We start from the raw sequence: 19,515 nt of genomic DNA, 5'->3' as shown, positions 1-19,515 counted from the left end.
AGAACATTCTGACCTTCCAAAACAGTCTACAGTTCTTCATAGAATAAATAATATAATGTCTTGACATTAACTATTATGTGAGATTTTCTTTACTAAAATTAAAGATTTCCAACTACAGCTGTGAACAACTTCACTATTTACACGCATTTTTGTAGAGTTCAGTTATTTTAATCACTACTTACAGCACGTGACCTGGAAATTCAGTCCCTGCATGCATTCAAATAAACAGCACAGAACCATGCAGAAACAATGCCACAGTGCACTTCAAGCAGTCACACCTACTTCTTTAAAAACTGCAGGTCTGCAGTCCATGACCTTTACAAAACTAACACATAACCACTGGAACAATGTCAACTGCATTTAAAATCTTAGTTAATGAAATGAGACAGGTCCCATGATACCCATAAACAAGTACTACATAAAAGGTGCCTGGCAACACAAACTTGAAAATAAAGAATGACAACTTACCACTTAGCACAATGATGTCAAATGTGCCATTACTAATGGGATGATTCTGGTATAAAATGCAAGCATGAAAGCAACCTGTATGCTGCAGCGTGAGTTTGAGGTAAACCTGATAGGTTTGGCGATCTGACACCACTGACTTCTCAAACATAACTCCACTATTTCCATCTTCAGTGGAGTCCAGCTGAAAGAAAAAAAAAACAGTGGCTATCAAAGAAACAGCGAGAGAAAAATAACCCAGCAAACATTAACCATATTATCAGGTTTATAACCCGGCACCTCCCAAGCCTCTGGAATAAACTTTGTCGGCATTTTAAATAGTGCAGACATAAACTAGCTCATACCTCTCAAGTGTACCTCAATACGAGGAACATTGCTTATTTCGTGTCTTAGAAAGCCCATGTTTGTCGCAGTTCCAAACTGAAGGGGTATAGCACACATTCAGTGTTAACATTTTTTTTAACTGATATCCATGGTAAATAGTACTGAAATATACTGATTCATCAAAGTAATTTTTCATATATATAGCAAAGCATTTAACCACCCTATGAGCTTCCATGTTAAAGCTATAAGTAAATATTCCAGATTTTGCCCACTGTTTCCACATTATGAGATGGTGTTAAACATTTTGGAGAAAGAAGGTTGAGATCTATGAACTAGATGACCAGATGTTTATCAACAAATTCACTCCAGGACTAACTAGTATGTTCTTCATAAAAATGGTCATGAGCCTTAATGACCTTAGCATATCTATCAATCTAGGAACCATCTTCAAGTTGGGTATCTAGAAGAGAAAATGATCTGATGGACATGCTATGCCTTAAGACTTGTAGTATTCAGGAAATTAAGCATCACAATTCTGGAAAGAACGGGCTTTCTGCAACATAGTTTTAGCCTGAAAGGTATCTCATCACTGTCACTAAACAAAAAGACTTAGCATAAATGAAGAAAATTCTTACATTGGGTGACTTGACTTTGCCCCCAAATTTGATCTACTCCTCATAAGCAGCAGATGCACTACTTAATGCCTTAGTTCATATATGAGGAAGACCCTCCCTTATGAGTCCTTGGTTGGTTTACACTTTCTACAAATCATAGTTCAGCAAATAATCAGTAGGTTTCTGCACTTTACCTACCAGAACAGTTCTTCAACAAAGGTCACTGTAACAACAAATCATAACAGTTGGATCTACCCACCTTTCTCCGGTTTTCTTCTTGGTCAGAAACAGTAAAAGCAGTAGAAACATCCTCGTCAGCCATCAGCTCTGTTCAAGAGCTTACTAGGTACTGAAATAGGCTGGCACAAGGTTCCCTTTCATTCTCGTTTTTTTCACGTTCTCTTCATTTCTCTGTGCTAATTACTTTCACTCAAGTACGGTTAATAATGCCTTTGTCGCTACTTCATTCATCTTTTCTGTCTAGTGATTTTTTGGGGTGCATATGTGAAATGTTGCTGGACAAATGTTAGTTTTCTTTGCAGATATTTTCTAGAAGTGGACAATTGCTATTACGGAAATATACCAGCCTGCCAATGTTCAGCAATCATCTCCTTTTTGTGTAATGACTTTATACAGTATGCAGTACAACTATACAACTACAGCTCAGATAAAACTGTGACAGCAGCATCCATAATATGGGCCTTTACACCTATAGACAAATTATCTAACCTTAACCAGGCATGTCTTCAATTAACTAATTATACCTGCCACGGCTGCTATGGAAACAGCGTCTACAAAACTGTAGCGTCATCTTCATGTGTAGAGAAAGACCCCACAGACTCAAGCTCTACCTAGTGTGGCGGCTTCTTTTTCTTTACGATTAGAACATTTTTCAGAGTAGCCTGAATATGTGTTAAAATCTACAGTGTGGTAAAATCATATGGCAATTAAATAATTACTGGGCTTAGTTACTAACCTGCTAGGAATATATCTTTTACCTCTCTCTGTAAAAATTAAAAGAGTTCCCAGAGGCAGACAATGTTTTTCAGTAAGGAAAGAACAAGAAATAGATGGTAGATTTGCTAAGTGTGAATTACTACTGTTATATTCTTTTACAATAAACAGAGAAGATCTAAAATGGACAACCAAACTTTAATAAAGGAAGGAGTCTATCCACAGATGCTGGAACTTTCATTTTAATATTTCTACTCTGGAGAGGAAATGACTGTCACCAGTCAATTATAACTCCCTTCCAGAATTCAGGGTTTCATTAAAATTAAAGTCATGTCAGTGAATCAACAGGTGTCAGCGTCATGGCATTAGCTCAACAGCCAGCACACTTGCTTTTGATAGGATGACAATACGGTTAGGAGTTTGATTCTCATCCTAAGTGCTTGAATTAATTTTATATGACAGCACCGCTGCATAATGGGGATGTTGTAATCGTGACTGTACTGTCCTTCACACAACACATTAAACCAAGGCCCCATCTGCCTGAGTTGGCGGTAGATCTGGTGGATGTAAAAGATACAACAGTTATGTACTTAGTACTTACCATAATGCTGGATCCTTTCATTCATACCTTTCCGAAACAACTTCTGGGTCCTTGAGCTACTTATTCGATTCAACCCGGCAAAACTACTCCTCCAGCCTCGAGCTCCCAAGTGCATAAGGTCACCTCGGATAGAGTTTGGCACCAAAGGGAAGAGACATCAAAGGCAGAGATGCCAGCAGATGGAAATGACCTTCTGGTCTTACAAAGTTATAATTTGGAAGGGGGACAGGGGAAAGTTGTTGCAGCAGACAGATGGGAATGAAAGGATCCATAAATATTTAAGTACATAATGGCCATATCCTAAACATACTGACATATGGGTCAGAATTCCAAGCTACTAAAACACTCAGGACAGCTTTGAGCACAGTGGCTCCAAAGGAGGCCATAGCCCTGGATATATCACCTGTCTGTAGTGCTTTACAAAAGTATGCAATGTAGCCCATGTAGCTGCCGGACAAATTTCATCAACTGAGAAATTCCTAAAGAAGACTGTTAAAGTGGCAACAGAACTAGTGAAACAAGCCGTGTGCATGTTAAGGAGAGACTATAAATGGAGTGTACATAAGAAATGCAAACTGAAAGACACCCTGAAAGACTGACTTTGGACACACTTGAAATTCCAGTTTGTTAAGTGCAAAGGAGACAAACAATTGTAATTCCTTCCTGAATTATTTGATTCTATGAAGGTAAAATCTCAGTTGTCTATGAACTTTCAAAACACACTGGATATATTCGCCTTTACTGGCATGATTTGAGGAAAAAGACTGATTAGTTAACTGGATGGTTCGTGTTTACCTTTCCATTTTGGGAAGAAAGGAGGGGTTGGTACAGAGAGACGCTCTGTCCTTGTGGAAAACTAAATAAGGTCCTGCTGAAGACACAGCCTGCAGCTCAGAAACTCTTCTTACAGAAGTGATAGCTACTAGAAATAATGTTGGTTCAAAAGGAGGTTTTGTCAAGGCCTCCAATAAAAAACTGAGGTCCCATGGGGGAAATGGGTCTCTATTTGGTGGCCGGAAAAGGAAGACTCCTTTGAGAAAGGCCTTGCAAAGTTTATGATAAGCCAACAAACTGACTTCCTGATCAAAATAAAAGTTAGAGCTGGTTGCTGGCTGAACCTTTATAGTGAAGAAGCTGGAACCCGAATCAAACAAGGAAGTAAGAACTTAGTATGCCTGGGGTAGGAACAGAAAAGGTATCAATCTCATGGTCAGATACATAAATAAAAAAGCATTTCTACTTCCTACAATACAACCTGTGCATGGATTCCTTCTGGTTCCTTCTGGGAGGCAGAGTCCTGACTACATCACAGGAACAAGTGGGTTACTGGCCATAACTGGAACCAGAGAAACCAGGCGGTTAGCTGAGGTTGTAAAGGTCTGGGTGAGGCTTCCCGGATGAGTGGTACAGAAGATCCAGTCCGGGGATCCATGATACATGGGTGGTTCCCTGATATGAGGCCTGAGAAGGGGAAACCAAATTTGCCTGGGCCAGAAGGGAGCAATAAGGATCAGAGACACTCTGCAGCTATTTGCTTATTTTAAAAAGCTGGGAATCAAGTGTACAGGAGGATAACCATACAGCAGCCTTGAAGGCCACTATCTGACTACAGCATCTCTCAAAGACTATCCCTCTGGAGAGACCAAGGCAAATAACTAGCCGCACTTGGTGATGGATGGGGAAGCAAATAGGATGCAGCAAGGCTGGTCCCAGTGGTTGAAAACCTGCCACAGATGAAGTGAGAGATCACTCATGAGTCATTAAGACTGAGCTGCTTAGCCTGTCCCCAAGACAAATGAAAAACTCAGAAATGTGCACTACAACTAGAAAATGATACAAAGCTGTTGCCCACTGCCAAACCCTCATCGCTTCCTGACGCTGGGCATATGACTTACCCTCCCCCCCCATGCTTGCTGATATTCCAAAGTGTCATATTGTCGGTCTGGATACAAATCATTTCAACACGAAGACACTCATGATGTTTCTGCAATGCTATGAGGACTGCCTACATCTCAAAGATACTGATGTGAAAGCCGGCCACTTCCAGACTCCATAACGTCTGGACCATCTTCCCTTTGTATTGCCCCCACACCCCAAGGAGGAGGGATTTGTGGTCACCACTGCTGACAGCAGTTGCAGGACAAATTACCTCCTGGAATGCTAGTAGGGGGAATCTAGCCACCATTTTAACAGTTGCTTGCAATGTGTGGTTATGATATCAGAGCTGAGAAGAAACTGAGACCATTGTGCCTTTGGTATCCACTGTAGAATTCAGATGTGAAAATGAGCAAATTGTACCACTGGAATAGATGACACCATTAGTCTCAGGACTTTGTGGACCAGAGCAGCTGTAGGAGAGGTGGAGAGAAAGAGTGTCTGGATGGCTTTTCTCAGTGTCTGTATTGTCTGAAGAAAGAGAAACTATGGACAGTCCTGTACAGACATCTGATGAACTGAATCATTTGTACTGGCTGAAGGATCGATTTCTGATGGTTTACAGAACTGCCCAAGGACAAACAGAAGTGGAAGAAATAGTTCCTGGATTTGACTACAGACTCTACTGGAGGGGCAGCTGGGATCCAGTAGGCTAGATAGGGACAGACTTGAATTCATTGACACCATAGGTGAGCTGTTGCACTTGGTGAATACGCAGGGACTGGGATGAGACCAAAAGGCAGAGCTATGAAGTGAAAGTGACTGGCTCCCATGCAGAAGCAAAGAAATTTCCAACACTTTTCCACCTATTTTGGTATGGAAGTAGGTGTCCTGGAGATCTACAGAGCACATCCAGTCATTTTTCCAGAGATAGGGCAAACTTGACTGCACTGTAACCATCCTGAACTAGGTCTTTTTTGCAGAGTACTTTAGGTGACTGGGCCAGAGGTCCTTGTTTCGATTCAGAACCAAAAAGAACCTGGAGTAAAATCGTGACCCTACCTGGTCTGGAGGGACCTCCTGGATGAATTTTTTTTGAATCAAACATAAAATCTCTTTTTTGTCACCTCTAGCTGATGGGGTGTTACATCTGGATGCAGTAGTCTTAATTTTGGGATGGGGATATTACAAAGGGAATATGGTCCAAGGGTTATGAAAGGGGAACTGTATACCCTCCAGATATTATCCATCATACCCATTTGTGCTGAGTGATGGCTATCTATGCAGAAGAGTAGGAGGGATAAATGATCTCTGAATGCCACCAGACATGAGCAGTCAGGCAACCTTTCAGGAATGGTGAGGTAGCCCTTTGGAAAACAGCACTTAGTATCCCTGGTTCTGCAGACCTCCTCTGCCTGTCGGCCAGCATACGCCAAAGGGTCCACCCCTCTGCCTCGGCCACCCCCGCCAGGAAATGACTCAAAGAGCTGACTCTTCGATTTCCGAAATCAGAGTGACTTCTGATCCTTTTGGTTCCTGCTGTAAGATCTTTGCAGGGTCATATATTTCACTCCAATAGATGAAAGAGTTTTGCCATCTTGCTTAAACTTCGGCATCCTCTCTTTCATGGATGGACCAAACAAGGATGACCCGTCATAGAGGGTATTTGCCAAGGATGCCTTAAAGTTGTCTGCAAATTCACACAGGTGCAGTCAAGCCTGACATCTCATTGTACTGCCTGCCCCTGCAGCCATAGCCACTCCATCAATTGGACTGCAGATAATCTGCATGAACAGGTTGGTAATATTTAACATCACACTCAAGGAAGACTAACTTATTTCTTAGAGTACAATTCCAGGAGACTTCTCAGAGTTTCCAAGGGCTTGTTGTACCAAAAATGGTTCGTGTGGGTGGTGTAGTTCAGGGGCCCTAAATGCAAAAGAGGCAGAAGCATGTGCCTGCCTCCCTAATCTGTCCATAGGCCTGGAGTTTTCACTGGGTGGATGAACAATGGCTGTATCCTCGGTCAGTTAATTTTTTGTAATCACTGCCACAAAGATGATATCAACAAGCAGACTCTTGGCCCACTGCTGTCTGTCTTTGGGGGGGGGGGGGCTAACAATTTTGTCCTGCTTCTGAGGAACAGCCTCATAAATGTTGGGCTCCTGCCATTATCTCCCTAATAGCTAGCTCAACTAGTCTGTCCACTGGAAGGAACATTCAAGAAGAGGGGTCATGTCATTAGCCTGAAAAAGTACCTCCTCATCCTGGGAGGGGGGGGTCTGTAAGCTAGGATCCCCTCTATTACGTAACTTCATGGATCTTGAAGGTGGCAGCTTCCAGAGGCGACTAGGGCGAACCTTTTAAATCCTCTAAGTCAGTATTGAGATGCAACAGACTCCTATGGGGGAATCAATGTTCCTCCTTTTAAATGACCTCTTTCTTGGAACACTGTGGGAGGGTGATCTAACTCTTCAGAGAACTCCACCCGCTTATGAGCATTACCTTTGACCCATGGATGCATTGTGGGGTTGAGACATAAAAGAGTGGGATTCACAAGGTGTAACTAACCTTGTGGAAGTCTGCATGTTTGTTCTCAGTGGAGAAGAAATGAAGGAATGATCCTCCCCATAACGTGAAAGGCCATACTGACCTCTGCCAGATCTGAAAACTCCACCTCAGCAACTGGATCTGTTCTTCCCAACGGAGAAATGGTAGTACTGAAAAGAGAATACCCACAAAGCAGAAAAGGTGCACTGTTTCAAAGAGGGGATCAGTGCCAAAGACTCGAAGGTCAAGATCTCTGACACTGACAAAGGTGTCATGAGAGACAACTCCAATGCTGTAATGAAGAGCCAGCACTGAGTCGTTGGTCTCTTCTACCGGGGCCAACATACTCTGATAAGTCCTGGAAGGACATGGGAAAGGAAGCCTAGTTCTCAAGTACCCCTTATCCATGGAGAGGGACTCAAGAGACCACAACTCGGGATGAAACCACACACTCTCAAGCAGAGGTCAATCAAAAGCTACTACTCCTGGATGTACCTCTCATGGTGGAAGCAGAGTGTACACCTTCTCCTCTTTGTTCTCCATTTGACAAAATGAAGGAATTGTGTGGGCTTCAGCCTTCACTTGTCAAGGATAAGCTGATCACCCACATGACTCTGAAGGCCATTTTAGTAATGAGTTTCCCTACAGGAAGGGCATCCTTATGCCTATCTTTCAGTCAGTCCTAGTGGTGGTGCTCTAGCTACGCACTCCAGTTCTGCGCAGGACCATCCCGTTGATTGCTCCACAAAGAGATCTTAGTCATATACACAGTCCTAGTGCTAAAACAAACCATGCACCTCCTCCTTCAGTATCCTGATGGGATAGTGTTGAACCTCTGGCACTTGGAGTAATTGTTAACATTGTGCTTTTGACCCACATGGGTCTTAAAAACTAACCTGCTGGCCACAGGAACATTTATCAAACTTAAATCTAGGCATTTAATGTGGGGAATGTTCATACATGTGTCAAGATGGATATACAGCTAGTACAAGAAGCAGAAAAGAAGACAAACTCATTGGCTATGGTGCTAACACAGGCAGCCTGCACAAAGTATCACAGCATTTTCAGCACCAAAGGTAAGAGTTTTTCAGAGAGAAAAAAAAGCTAGACTGAATGATGTGGCAGATAAATAGTCATAGGACCCATCAAGCAGGGTTCACAATGTTACATTATTATACTAACTCAGTAAGTGATGAAAGTACCAACACTAAAGAAGTGCCCCATTTTAAGCCTCTGTTTCTGATTCCTAAAATATAAACCTGCCAGGTAAGTTTGTGTGTATACACAGTTTACAGATACCCTACAAAGGGAATGCTGTAATCTGAGTGTGGGCTGTTGCCATGGAGGGATTCCATCAGTCTTCATGTTACCACTTACCCGTTATGCACATCACTGGTCTTTGTTGTACCCGTTATACATATCACTGGTCTTTGTTGTACCCGTTATGTATATCACTGGTCTTTGTTGTATACTATAGGCTGCATGTCATACTGAACTGCTCCAGTACTTGCATATACTAATTCAGATGGATTACATATGATTTTGGAATATCTAAATGCATGCTCACTATTTTCTCTGGAAGTTTAAATGTATGTTTGTGAGTATATCTATTTTCTATCTTAAAATAACCACTAAAGACATGGCAACAACAGAACACAGAGGACATTAACATCAAGACAATACAATATAGCCAGTTCCATGTATGCTTCAGTGAAACTCGGATACAAAATTGTACATTTCAGCTACTTTGTAGATTACACTGTGCACTAGTTTAGAACTACACTTCAGTGTCATTTTACACTTTACATAAAGTATGACTGTGCCCAGGTATCATGCAGTCCTCCTTTGTTACTGGTATAGTGCAAAACACAATACTGCTTGTACACACCGTGACGGTCCCTACTCCATGCCAGTAATCAAGGAGCCTCAATCCTCACCTCTGACACCAGTGAGGGATGGCCACTAGGGACAAAAATGGATACACACAGTATTTTCAGATGCAGTTCTCTGCACCAAGCACACTTTTCCTTAAGAGCACACCGGGGTTCTGAGGCTGGACTGACTCTCTCTCTCTCTCTCACAAGGGTACCCAATTATACTGAGTAAAATTAATACTAATACAAATGGTAGATGTTGACCAATGGAGCACGGCTTTCAGGAGTGGCCACAGTATCACTAAAATAAGCATAAGTACTCTATGATGTTAAAAGTATTCTCTAAAAGACCAGCCACAATGAGAGGTATAGAAATATTTAATAATAAATAATAAAATTGAAAACATGAGAATACTGAATATCTGGTTAAATAAACACCAGAGTTTTAATTACAGGTGATATAAAAATAACACAGATGCAGAAAAACAATACTTAAGTAATCTCACTATATTTTCCTGACTGACTATAGAATTACTGTTCCCTAGTTAAGTTACTTACTACAGTAAGGCAAGATGATGACTACTGAGTTGCTTACTACAGCAAGGCAAGATGAGGTGTGTGGTTGTTTTTTGGACTCTGACAGGAAAGATCTCTCACAGATATCTCGCACAAAGTGCAGCTGAGAGAGTCCTGTCATATCTTTCACTAATATCTAAAGAATAATTTCAGTGCTGGTTATAGAATGATATCAATCACCTGACTCTAGTACAATACACATCCAGAGCTGTTGCAGCATCTGAAAGCTATAAAACACTTTTAAAACTTCCAACCTTCTAGGGTAGCAATTAGTTCACGCCTAAGGACAATACAGTAAGATTTTTAGTCTTGGGTTTCCCATACATTTTTGTTCCTGGCTGCAATCGGTTAAGATAAAATCATTATGGCCTAAACCAATCCATTTAATTTTTAACATATTTTTAAAAATTAGCTGGACTTAAATTAACCTCTTCCCTTCCAGAATTCTCTGTTAAAACATATACATTGAGTTAGTTATAATAATACTGTCTGACATACATGTATATCTCTTTTCTGTCCAGCAGGACCCACTGTTGATGCATTTTTAACACAACTAACTTTACAAATACAGTAATCACAACAGAGCTTCACTAAACAGTAATCACAAAAGGGATGTTCAGAATTATATACAAAATATTTTATTAAAAAGAACTTTTCTAGCACCTCGGCTCAATAGTCTTTACAGAGTAGAATCCCTCAGTCAAATACAAGCACTTGTATACACCAAAAATAATTTAACTAAACCATTAAATAATTAAAAACAATCAAAACTAATTACATCCAATTAAATTACACATCTTCAGTTACATTCATTGTTTAAACTCTTAGGGGATAAAGTCTCAAATTTCAAAATAAAAATTTACTCTTTTGTAAGAAATGTGTTCTTAATGTCAAAAATATCACAGTGCTCATAAGTTATTTGTTCTAAGACTGTGGCCTGCAAACCCTGTACTTCCCCATTATGATGGTCTTTAAAGTGGACAACTATATGACTTTCTATTTTGCATCTCATAATATCCCTAACATGTTCCTTTACTCGTACAGCAAAAGACCTTTTACTCTCCCGATGTAAAACTTACCACATGGACATCTTAAAGCATAAATCACTCCCCTACTAACACAACTAAAATTCCCTTGTACCTCAAAATTTATACCACTAATTAACGGAAAGCTATTTATCACAAATCTGCAGCAAGAGCATTTGCCACAAAGGATGGTTCCCCTAGACACTACTTCCCTATTCAGATGTACTGTTGGCATATGAAATTTACCATGTACTATAATATCACAGAAATTTCCACCATGTTTATATGAAATTTGTAGTAGACTTTCCAATACTAAACTTAAATCTTTGTGTTTTACTAAAGTGCCCCAAAAATACTTCACTAAATTAATGTAAACCTCATGACAATAAATATAGGATCCTTCCCTATTTCATTTTTTATCCAACCCCCTTCATTCCTATAGTGAACCCAACCTTTCTGCTCATGTCCAAATTCTCTTTGCTTACATTTCCACAATACGTTCCTATCACAACCTTTTCTACAGAAAATATGGATACCTTTTTCTATTTCCTGTTCAAAATTTCTTTCATCACTACGTACCCTCTTTAATCTTTAAAATTCTCCATAAGGTAAGACATGTTTTGACGCTTTCATTTATAATTCCTTCCAAAACAATATCTAAGAAAACAACTTTAGCACCCACTTGCAGACCATCAAATTGTAAGTTAAACCTATTAACATTTAAAGCCCTTATGAAATCATCCACTTTGTTTCGACCCCCTTTGCAAATAAAAAAACAAATCATCTATAAATCAATTATTACATACTGTCTAAAAAATTATTCTTATAAATGTATAGTTGTTCAAAAAAAAAAACATAAATAAGTTTGCATATATGGGGCAAAAGCTGCACCCATAGCTGTACCCTGTAATTGTTTATATAATTCTCCACTGAACTCAAAAAATGTATTATGAAGACAAAAATTAACTAATTCAATAATGAAATCTGCCTTGGAATTTTCTCCCAAAACTTTACAAATACATTTTTAACACAAGCATCTGTACAAATCAGCATGACAGTCAAATGACATAAAATTATTTACAAAACTCCAGGCAGCTATGCTGGCATATGTTACACAAGCACTACTCTTCCTGGCACCTCATATCACCACATACACTGCAAAACTGCTGTTTTTGAATCCAGCTAATACACGGCTCAGCAGATGGGATGTCAAAACTGAAGTACAAAAAAAAAAGTGGAAAAATACAAGGCAGGGCTGTGATACAATGACTAATGCATTTCGCAGATGTACTACAAAAGGAGGCGACAGGACCTCTGGACCAGCAAATTGAGGTACAAGTACAAGTCCTTAACACAGCTGAAAGCAACAGCACAAGATGCGATATTCATATGCCAAGTGTGCAATTTGCTAATAAACCCACCTCAGTGGCGTCAGTCTGCAGGGCATGGGTCAACATACCACAGTGATACTTATAGTTTTCATGGGTCAACATACCACAGTGATACTTATAGTTTTCATGGGTCGACATACCACAGTGATACTTATAGTTTTCATGGGTCGACATACCACAGTGATACTTACAGTTTTCATGGGTCGACATACCACAGTGATACTTATAGTTTTCATGGGTCGACATACCACAGTGATACTTATAGTTTTCATGGGTCGACATACCACAGTGATACTTATAGTTTTTCCCAAACTGCATTTCCTTGTTCCTGCTAGTATGCAGACTAAAGGGGGTGTGTCCCAGCTCACCTCACTCTCATCCACCTCTTTCCATGTTGCTTAATTGGAGAGACCGCTGAAGAAGTTTTCTGTACACCTCGACAAAACTTTTATTACAGTCCCTTCTCAATAGTACAGTCTATACATGAGAGGTAGTTATACACATAATGCATGGCTTTTAATATGGAGTCTGCTGTTTCCAGGTCTGCTACAATACTCTTGTATATCTCCATACTACTGTCATTTCTTGTCCTCTTCTGCATGGATGCCGAAGGTATCAACAATACAAAAGTCATCAAATTTAGCTCAGCCAGCCTACGCAACATTTACAATAAATTCACTTAATTTGAAGCTTGGCTTCATCTGCATAGCCCTGATATCCTAGAAATTAAGGGCTCCTGTCTATTCCCTTATCGATATTTCAGTCATACATGCCTTAGCAACGTCAGAGGTCTGGAAAAAGAGGTATTGGAGGAGTACTGTTACTCGCCAAGAGTAAAATTGAGGGTACTATTATTGTTGCCTCCTTCATTGTTAAAAGGTCATGATGACCCTAACTGCCTAACCTTTGGATGTCTGATTGTACATTCATTTAAGCTGGCTATAACCTATCACCATTCACCTGCTTCCAAGTCTTCTGTTAACAAAGTTCTAAAGACAATTCTCAGCACGTTGCACAACAATTCTCTGCTGAAAGTCGACTTAACTGCCGCTGGATAAACAATGCACGCTTTTTGCCTTATAAGCCTCTCACAGTAACATTGTTGCTGAACCACTAAAGCCCAGTCTAGTCACAAGTAAACGCACTGTTTTTCCACGAATGTCCCTTCGAAATTCCACTACCAGTCGACAACCAACACTCTGTCACCACCATTTCTGCAGCCAAAAGACCTTGACAGATACTTCGGACAGTCTCCTCTAGGGCCCTTATGTACAGAACAGCACCCTCACTAGGACATGACTTGGCTGCCACCAACTGATCGGGTCTATATTATAACCTCGAATGATTAAAAGAGCAAATGCTCTTTAATCGACCACTGAAATTCAAAAGCACTAAATCCCGAACACATGGAACAGCAATTTTTTTCCAGGGGAAAAAAAAAAAAATCACTGCTCCACAAAAAAAAAAAAAAAATTCCAAACAAAATATAAGGTGGGGGGTTTCACCCCCCCTCCCCAGCCCCCCTACTTAAATATACCAACTCAGAGACTGTATCATAGTGGAGGAAATGGCAAAGTTCCGAAAACGGCCCAATGATTTTTTTCCCCTGGGAAAAAAAAAAATCGCTGTTCCGTGTGTTCGAGATTTAGTGCTTTCAATTTTAAGGGGTCGATTAAAGAGAGCTTGCTCTTTTAATTGTTTGAGGTTATAATATAGACCCAATTGATCCTGTGTCATTAACTCAGATTTACTGCAAATGAGTAGTTGTGCATTTTCTCAACACATTGCTAGCCTTCCAAGGTAAGTCTGCTCCTTCCAAAAGGAAAACAGTCACTGCTACACCAGTGCTATGGAATACTCCTGAGCTAACAGATACTTCACATACCAGTACCATGGAATACTGCTGCACCAATGAACAGATTCACTTCACATACCAGTGCCATGGAATGCTCCTTATATAACGAAGAGATTCGCTTCACATACCAGTGCCACTGAATACTCCTGAACTAACGAACAGATTTGTTTCACATAGCAGTGCAATGGAATACTGCTGCACCAGTGCCATGGAATACCCCTGAACTAACAAACAGATTAATTTCACATATCAGTGCCATGGAATACTCCTGAGCTAACGAATAGAATTGCTTCACATACCAGTGCTATGGAATACTCCTGTGCTAACGAACAGATTTGCTTCACATACCAGTGCCATGGAATAGTCCTGAGCTAACGAACAGATTCGCTTCACATACCAGTGCCATGGAATACTCCTGAGCTAGATTCGATTCACATACCAGTGCCATGGAATACTCCTGAGCTAACGAACAGATTCACTTCACATACCAGTGCCATGGAATACTCCTGAGCTAACGGACAGATTTGCTTCACACATCAGTGCCATGGAATACCCCTGAACTAACGAACAGATTCATTTCACATACCAGTACCATGAAATACTCCTGAGCTAACGAACAGATTCGCTTCACATACCAATGCCATGGAATACTCCTGAGCTAACGAACAGATTCGCTTCACATACCAGTGCCATGGAATACTCCTGAGCTAACGGACAGATTTGCTTCACACATCAGTGCCATGGAATACCCCTGAGCTAACGAACAGATTCGCTTCACATACCAGTGCCATGGAATACTCCTGAGCTAACAAACAGATTCGCTTCACATACCAGTGTCACTGAACTAACGAACAGATTCGCTTCACATACCAGTGCCATGGAATACCCCTGAACTAACAAACACATTCACTTCACATACCAGTGCCATGGAATACCCCTGAACTAACAAACACATTCACTTCACATACCAGTACCATGGAATACTCCTGAGCTAACAAACAGATTTGCTTCACATACCAATGCCATGGAATACTCCTGAACTAACAAACACATTCACTTCACATACCAGTACCATGGAATACTCCTGAGCTAACAAACAGATTTGCTTCACATACCAATGCCATGGAATACTCCTGAGCTAACGAACAGATTTGCTTCACATACCAGTGCCATGGAAAACCCCTGAACTAACGAACAAATTTGCTTCACATACCAGTGCTATGGAATACTCCTGAGCTAATGAACAGATTAGTTTCACATACCAGTGCCATGGAATACCCCTGAACTAACGAACAGATTTGCTTCACATACCAGTGCCATGGAATACTCCTGATCTAATGAAGAAATACACTTCACATAATGAAGCCTAACCAAATTACATGGTCTAGAAAAGCAGCCTGGGCATGACCATTACAGTGTTCTTAAAGTGCAACGCAGATAACTTATTAATGAAACGAATGATCATTTCCTTAAACAATGCAACAGATGTCTTCCAGATAACACCACAGTGTCCCAGAAATAAATAAAAAAATCCAAAAGGAAGTAGTAAGGGTACTCTGCTATGCGTCTTAAATAATAATGGTTCTATAACCTCAGATCAAACACAAACTGCAGAAGGCTTTTGCAATTTACTTTGCCTGCCAGCTCAGTATGACCTTTACAGTTAACTGTCTTCAATTATGCCCACTGAAGAGTGTATTTTGGCTTGGAAGCTACTCTCAGTTTTTCCTCAGCAACATTTTTTAAACACCTTTATTGAATTATGACTTCTGACACAGACAAATTTACATTTATATAAAAGCAATCAATCTGCACTAACAAGTTCATATTTACAAACATATTTCACATATATTGCTATATATCATATAATATAAGCAACATTACATAAACTATTCAATTTCTGCCCCTTTTTTAACAGCAAACATCTTTACTAAACCATCCGTTATGACACAGGCAATCATACATTTTTATACAAGTGAAAACAATCCACACTGACACAATCCAAGTTGCAAGCATTTTACATCACAAACCATTCTGACACACTCTCATTTGCAAACATTAAACATCACCTATAATCTAGCTAATCATTATCACGCAAACATTACATAGCTCATTTAAGCCCTGCCTTTTTTTAAACCTCATTCCTCCCTTGCATGTACTGTTCTCACAATTCCCATTTTTTTCCCTAAATAGTTTGCTCCTACCCTTTTCTAAAGATCTCAGTTCCAGTTGTTTTACCTCTGTTACTATATTCAATACTTCTAGTACAGTTAGTTTAGATTTTAATTTCCATTTTCTAGTAATTGTTTTTTGGCAGCCACCATAATTAGATGCAGCAAGGCCTTACCATGTCTAGGCAATTCTGATTCTGTATCGTAGCTCAGAAAAATCATCTCCCTTGTCAAAGCAATATGCCCACCCAGCATCTTAGTGCATCCCGCAAGGAATCCTTAAAGTCCACCAACTCACCACACTCTCAGAAAATATGTTAACATTTTCCTCTTTCTTCACTGTCACACCTCCAAAATTTGCTACTTGAGGAAAAATTCTCTGGAGTCTACTTGGGGTATAAAAATATCTATGTAAACATTTCCAAGCAAAAATCCTAAATCTTGTAGATTTTTGTTCCATATTTGGCAGACATACATATGTCCCCATAGGTTCATAGGTGTTTAACTATGCTAATGACAAGGGCCTTTTTAAGCCTAGCCATGCATCCTAAATCTCGGACAAGTTCTGATACCCTTGATAACTGCAGCACCACTGCCAGTGTTTCTTTGTGAATCTGACTATGCAATCTCTCTTCCCAATCCTTTTTAATCTCCTTTGATTGATTCTTAAAGTGATCATGCAATATTTTATATCCTCTACTAATTATTCCTTTTCAATGGCAGCTTCTGTTCTAGATTCTAGTAAAACCTCTACCAGTGCTGGTCTTTCATTTAGGACCCCCTATTTCTCTTTGCCTATACTCTGATATCAATCCTTGACAGGGAAGGCAATCTCTAACCCGCAGTCCAAATAAATTCTTAGCGTCTTCCCACACTATCATCTTTCCCTGTCTAGTTATTTCCTCCCAATACCTTGGTTCCTTTGCCAGTTTTCTAAAATAAATTCCAGTCTCCTCTTGTCTATATCCCTAACTGCAGTCATCCCTATCTGCAGAATCTCCTTTCTCCATTCCCGTGTTGGCTCAGTTCTTAGAATACTTTCTTCTACTTTATGGATACAATATCCTGTATGATTATTGTTATTCTCCTTAAAGGCCTGCATCCAAAATTCCAGTGTCTCCTTGTTTCTTGAGCGTCCCCCATTTCATAATCATCCCTTTCCACCTTGAATTATAGTTTTCTGCTTGTACTAATTACAGGAGCCTTAAATGGGTAGCTCTGAAGTACCCCTTCAAATCAGGTAATCGCAATCTGCCCTATTCTACTGGAAGAATCAGCTTATCCCACATGACTCTTGCAGTCTTCCCCTCCCAGGTAAAGTCCTTTAGTGCTCTTTATTAATTGCTATCCACAACTTTTCTTCTGGCTGATAAAAATATGCCTGACCTGTGTAGAAGACTAATTGGACTAAAAACATTTTAATTGCTTTTATCTTACTATCCATATTCATATAACAAAGTTTCCATTTTCTCAGTTTTTGTATTATCTTTTTAGTCTCTTCCCACACTCTGAAAGACATGCGTGAATGGGCGTGCCTTCACTGAAGTCTGGGTGTCGGGCTGGCAACTCGGCACAAAAAAAATCTACTGCTAATCATTAGCGGAGCGGAGTTCCGCTATGGCGACCCCTAACCTTGAAAAGCCGAAAAGACAAACAAACAAGTCTCTTCCCACATATCCTTAGCTGCCACACTAGAATCATTTTAATCCATACTCCTAAATTCTTCATTTTATCATGTCCCCATAAATATGGATATTGCTGAACCAATTCATAAGTGGGTACATAACTTACCGCTGTTGCCTTTGTTTTAGCTTCACTAATTTTGTATACCGAAAAGATTTGAAATGGTCTCAAAATGTTCGACAGCACTGTAATGTCTCTCTCTGGTTTTGTCAGGTATAAAATACTATCATCTGCAAATGCAGCCAGCGTTTCCTGACTACCATACCAATTATATCCATGAATTTCTGAGTCCTTTATTTCCTTTGCCTATGGTTCTAAATATAATGCAAATAAAGGGGAAAGAGGACATCCCTGCCTGGTTTCTCTGCTCAAGCAGAAATTAACAGAGAGGACCCACCAACTTTAATTTTCACTTTGCATCCCTCATATATCCTCCTAATCAACCTTATATTTTTTCAGGAATTACAAATGCTTCCTTTGCCCTGCTCATAAAGTCCCAGCTTACTCTGTCAAATGCTTTCTCTGCATCAAGACCCACCAACATCAATGGCATTTTCTTACTTTCTGCTTCGCTCTGGATTATCAAAATGTTCTTTTTATATTGTCGAACATTTGCCTCCCCTCCACAAAAACACACTGATCCATATCTATCAATTTTGGCATTACTTTTGCCATTCTTTTAGCCATTATAGACATGAACACTTTATAATCATGGTTTAACATTGAAATGGGCCTATAAGAAGCTGGATCTGGTGGATCTTTATCCTCTTTAGGTATTACAGCTACCACTGCTTTTTTCCAGGATGTTGGTACTTCTCCTCCTAAAATGTAGTTAAACAAAACCTTTCAGATCTTTATCAGTTTTTTCTCTCCTAGCTTCCAAGCGTCCACAGGAATACCATCTATTCTTGAGGATTTTCACACAGATTGGTTATACATCACAATTTGTATCTCATCTCTTCCTATCCTGTTAGTAATTGAGCCTCATCTACCTCTAACCTTGGCATATTTAATTCTTCCATAAACATTTCCGTTTATATCTTTTCTTGATTTCCATATTCTCTGTTTTACACAGGCTTTCATAAAATTTCCAAAACATTTCTAATATCTCTACAGGATGTCCCTTGTTATAGGCTCCCTAAGCTTGGTGACCGCCCTTTCTACTTTCTATTGCCTGAGTCGTTGTGCTAAAAGTTTTTGTGCTGTAGTGATATTATCAAAAACAGTTGCTTAATAGCAATCATTCTAAACTCGTGTATTTCTGCTTAGCATTCTGCAGCTGATCCTCTTCTTGTTCTGTGAGAATACCCTAGTCTGCAATACTTTAACATGTCAGCCCTCTAAATAATTCTCGTTTCTTCTTAATCATATATTCCTTTCTTTTATTTCCTCCCTATTTTTAAACTCCACTTTAATTTTATCCCACTCCCTAGTTATACTTTCAGAATTAACTGAGGATAATCTCCACACCACCAGTTCAAAGAAATCCTCAGCTGTGGGAAAGCAATCTCTGATGGTATCCACAACCTTTTAACACATTGGTTTACTCCCCTTCTG

The 19,515-nt window shown here is 39.8% G+C and overlaps 1 protein-coding gene across 2 annotated transcripts in view; it reads right to left on the bottom strand.

The window, feature by feature from the left end:
• Positions 1 to 19,515, bottom strand: part of AREL1 (apoptosis resistant E3 ubiquitin protein ligase 1) — a 1,112,453-nt gene that overhangs the window by 540,304 nt on the left and 552,634 nt on the right. For both annotated transcript variants that reach the window (XM_044074621.1, XM_044074622.1), the window contains one exon: positions 469 to 649. In XM_044074621.1, coding sequence (XP_043930556.1) covers positions 469 to 649 — 181 coding nt within the window. The remainder of the gene's footprint in view (positions 1 to 468; positions 650 to 19,515) is intronic.

Source organism: Protopterus annectens, chromosome 6.part0 (assembly GCF_019279795.1).
Source record: "Protopterus annectens isolate FY-2018-M chromosome 6.part0, PAN1.0, whole genome shotgun sequence".
Taxonomy (NCBI): domain Eukaryota; kingdom Metazoa; phylum Chordata; order Ceratodontiformes; family Protopteridae; genus Protopterus; species Protopterus annectens.
The sequence above is the reverse complement of the archived record's forward strand: the minus strand, read 5'-3'. Positions and strand labels throughout refer to the sequence as shown.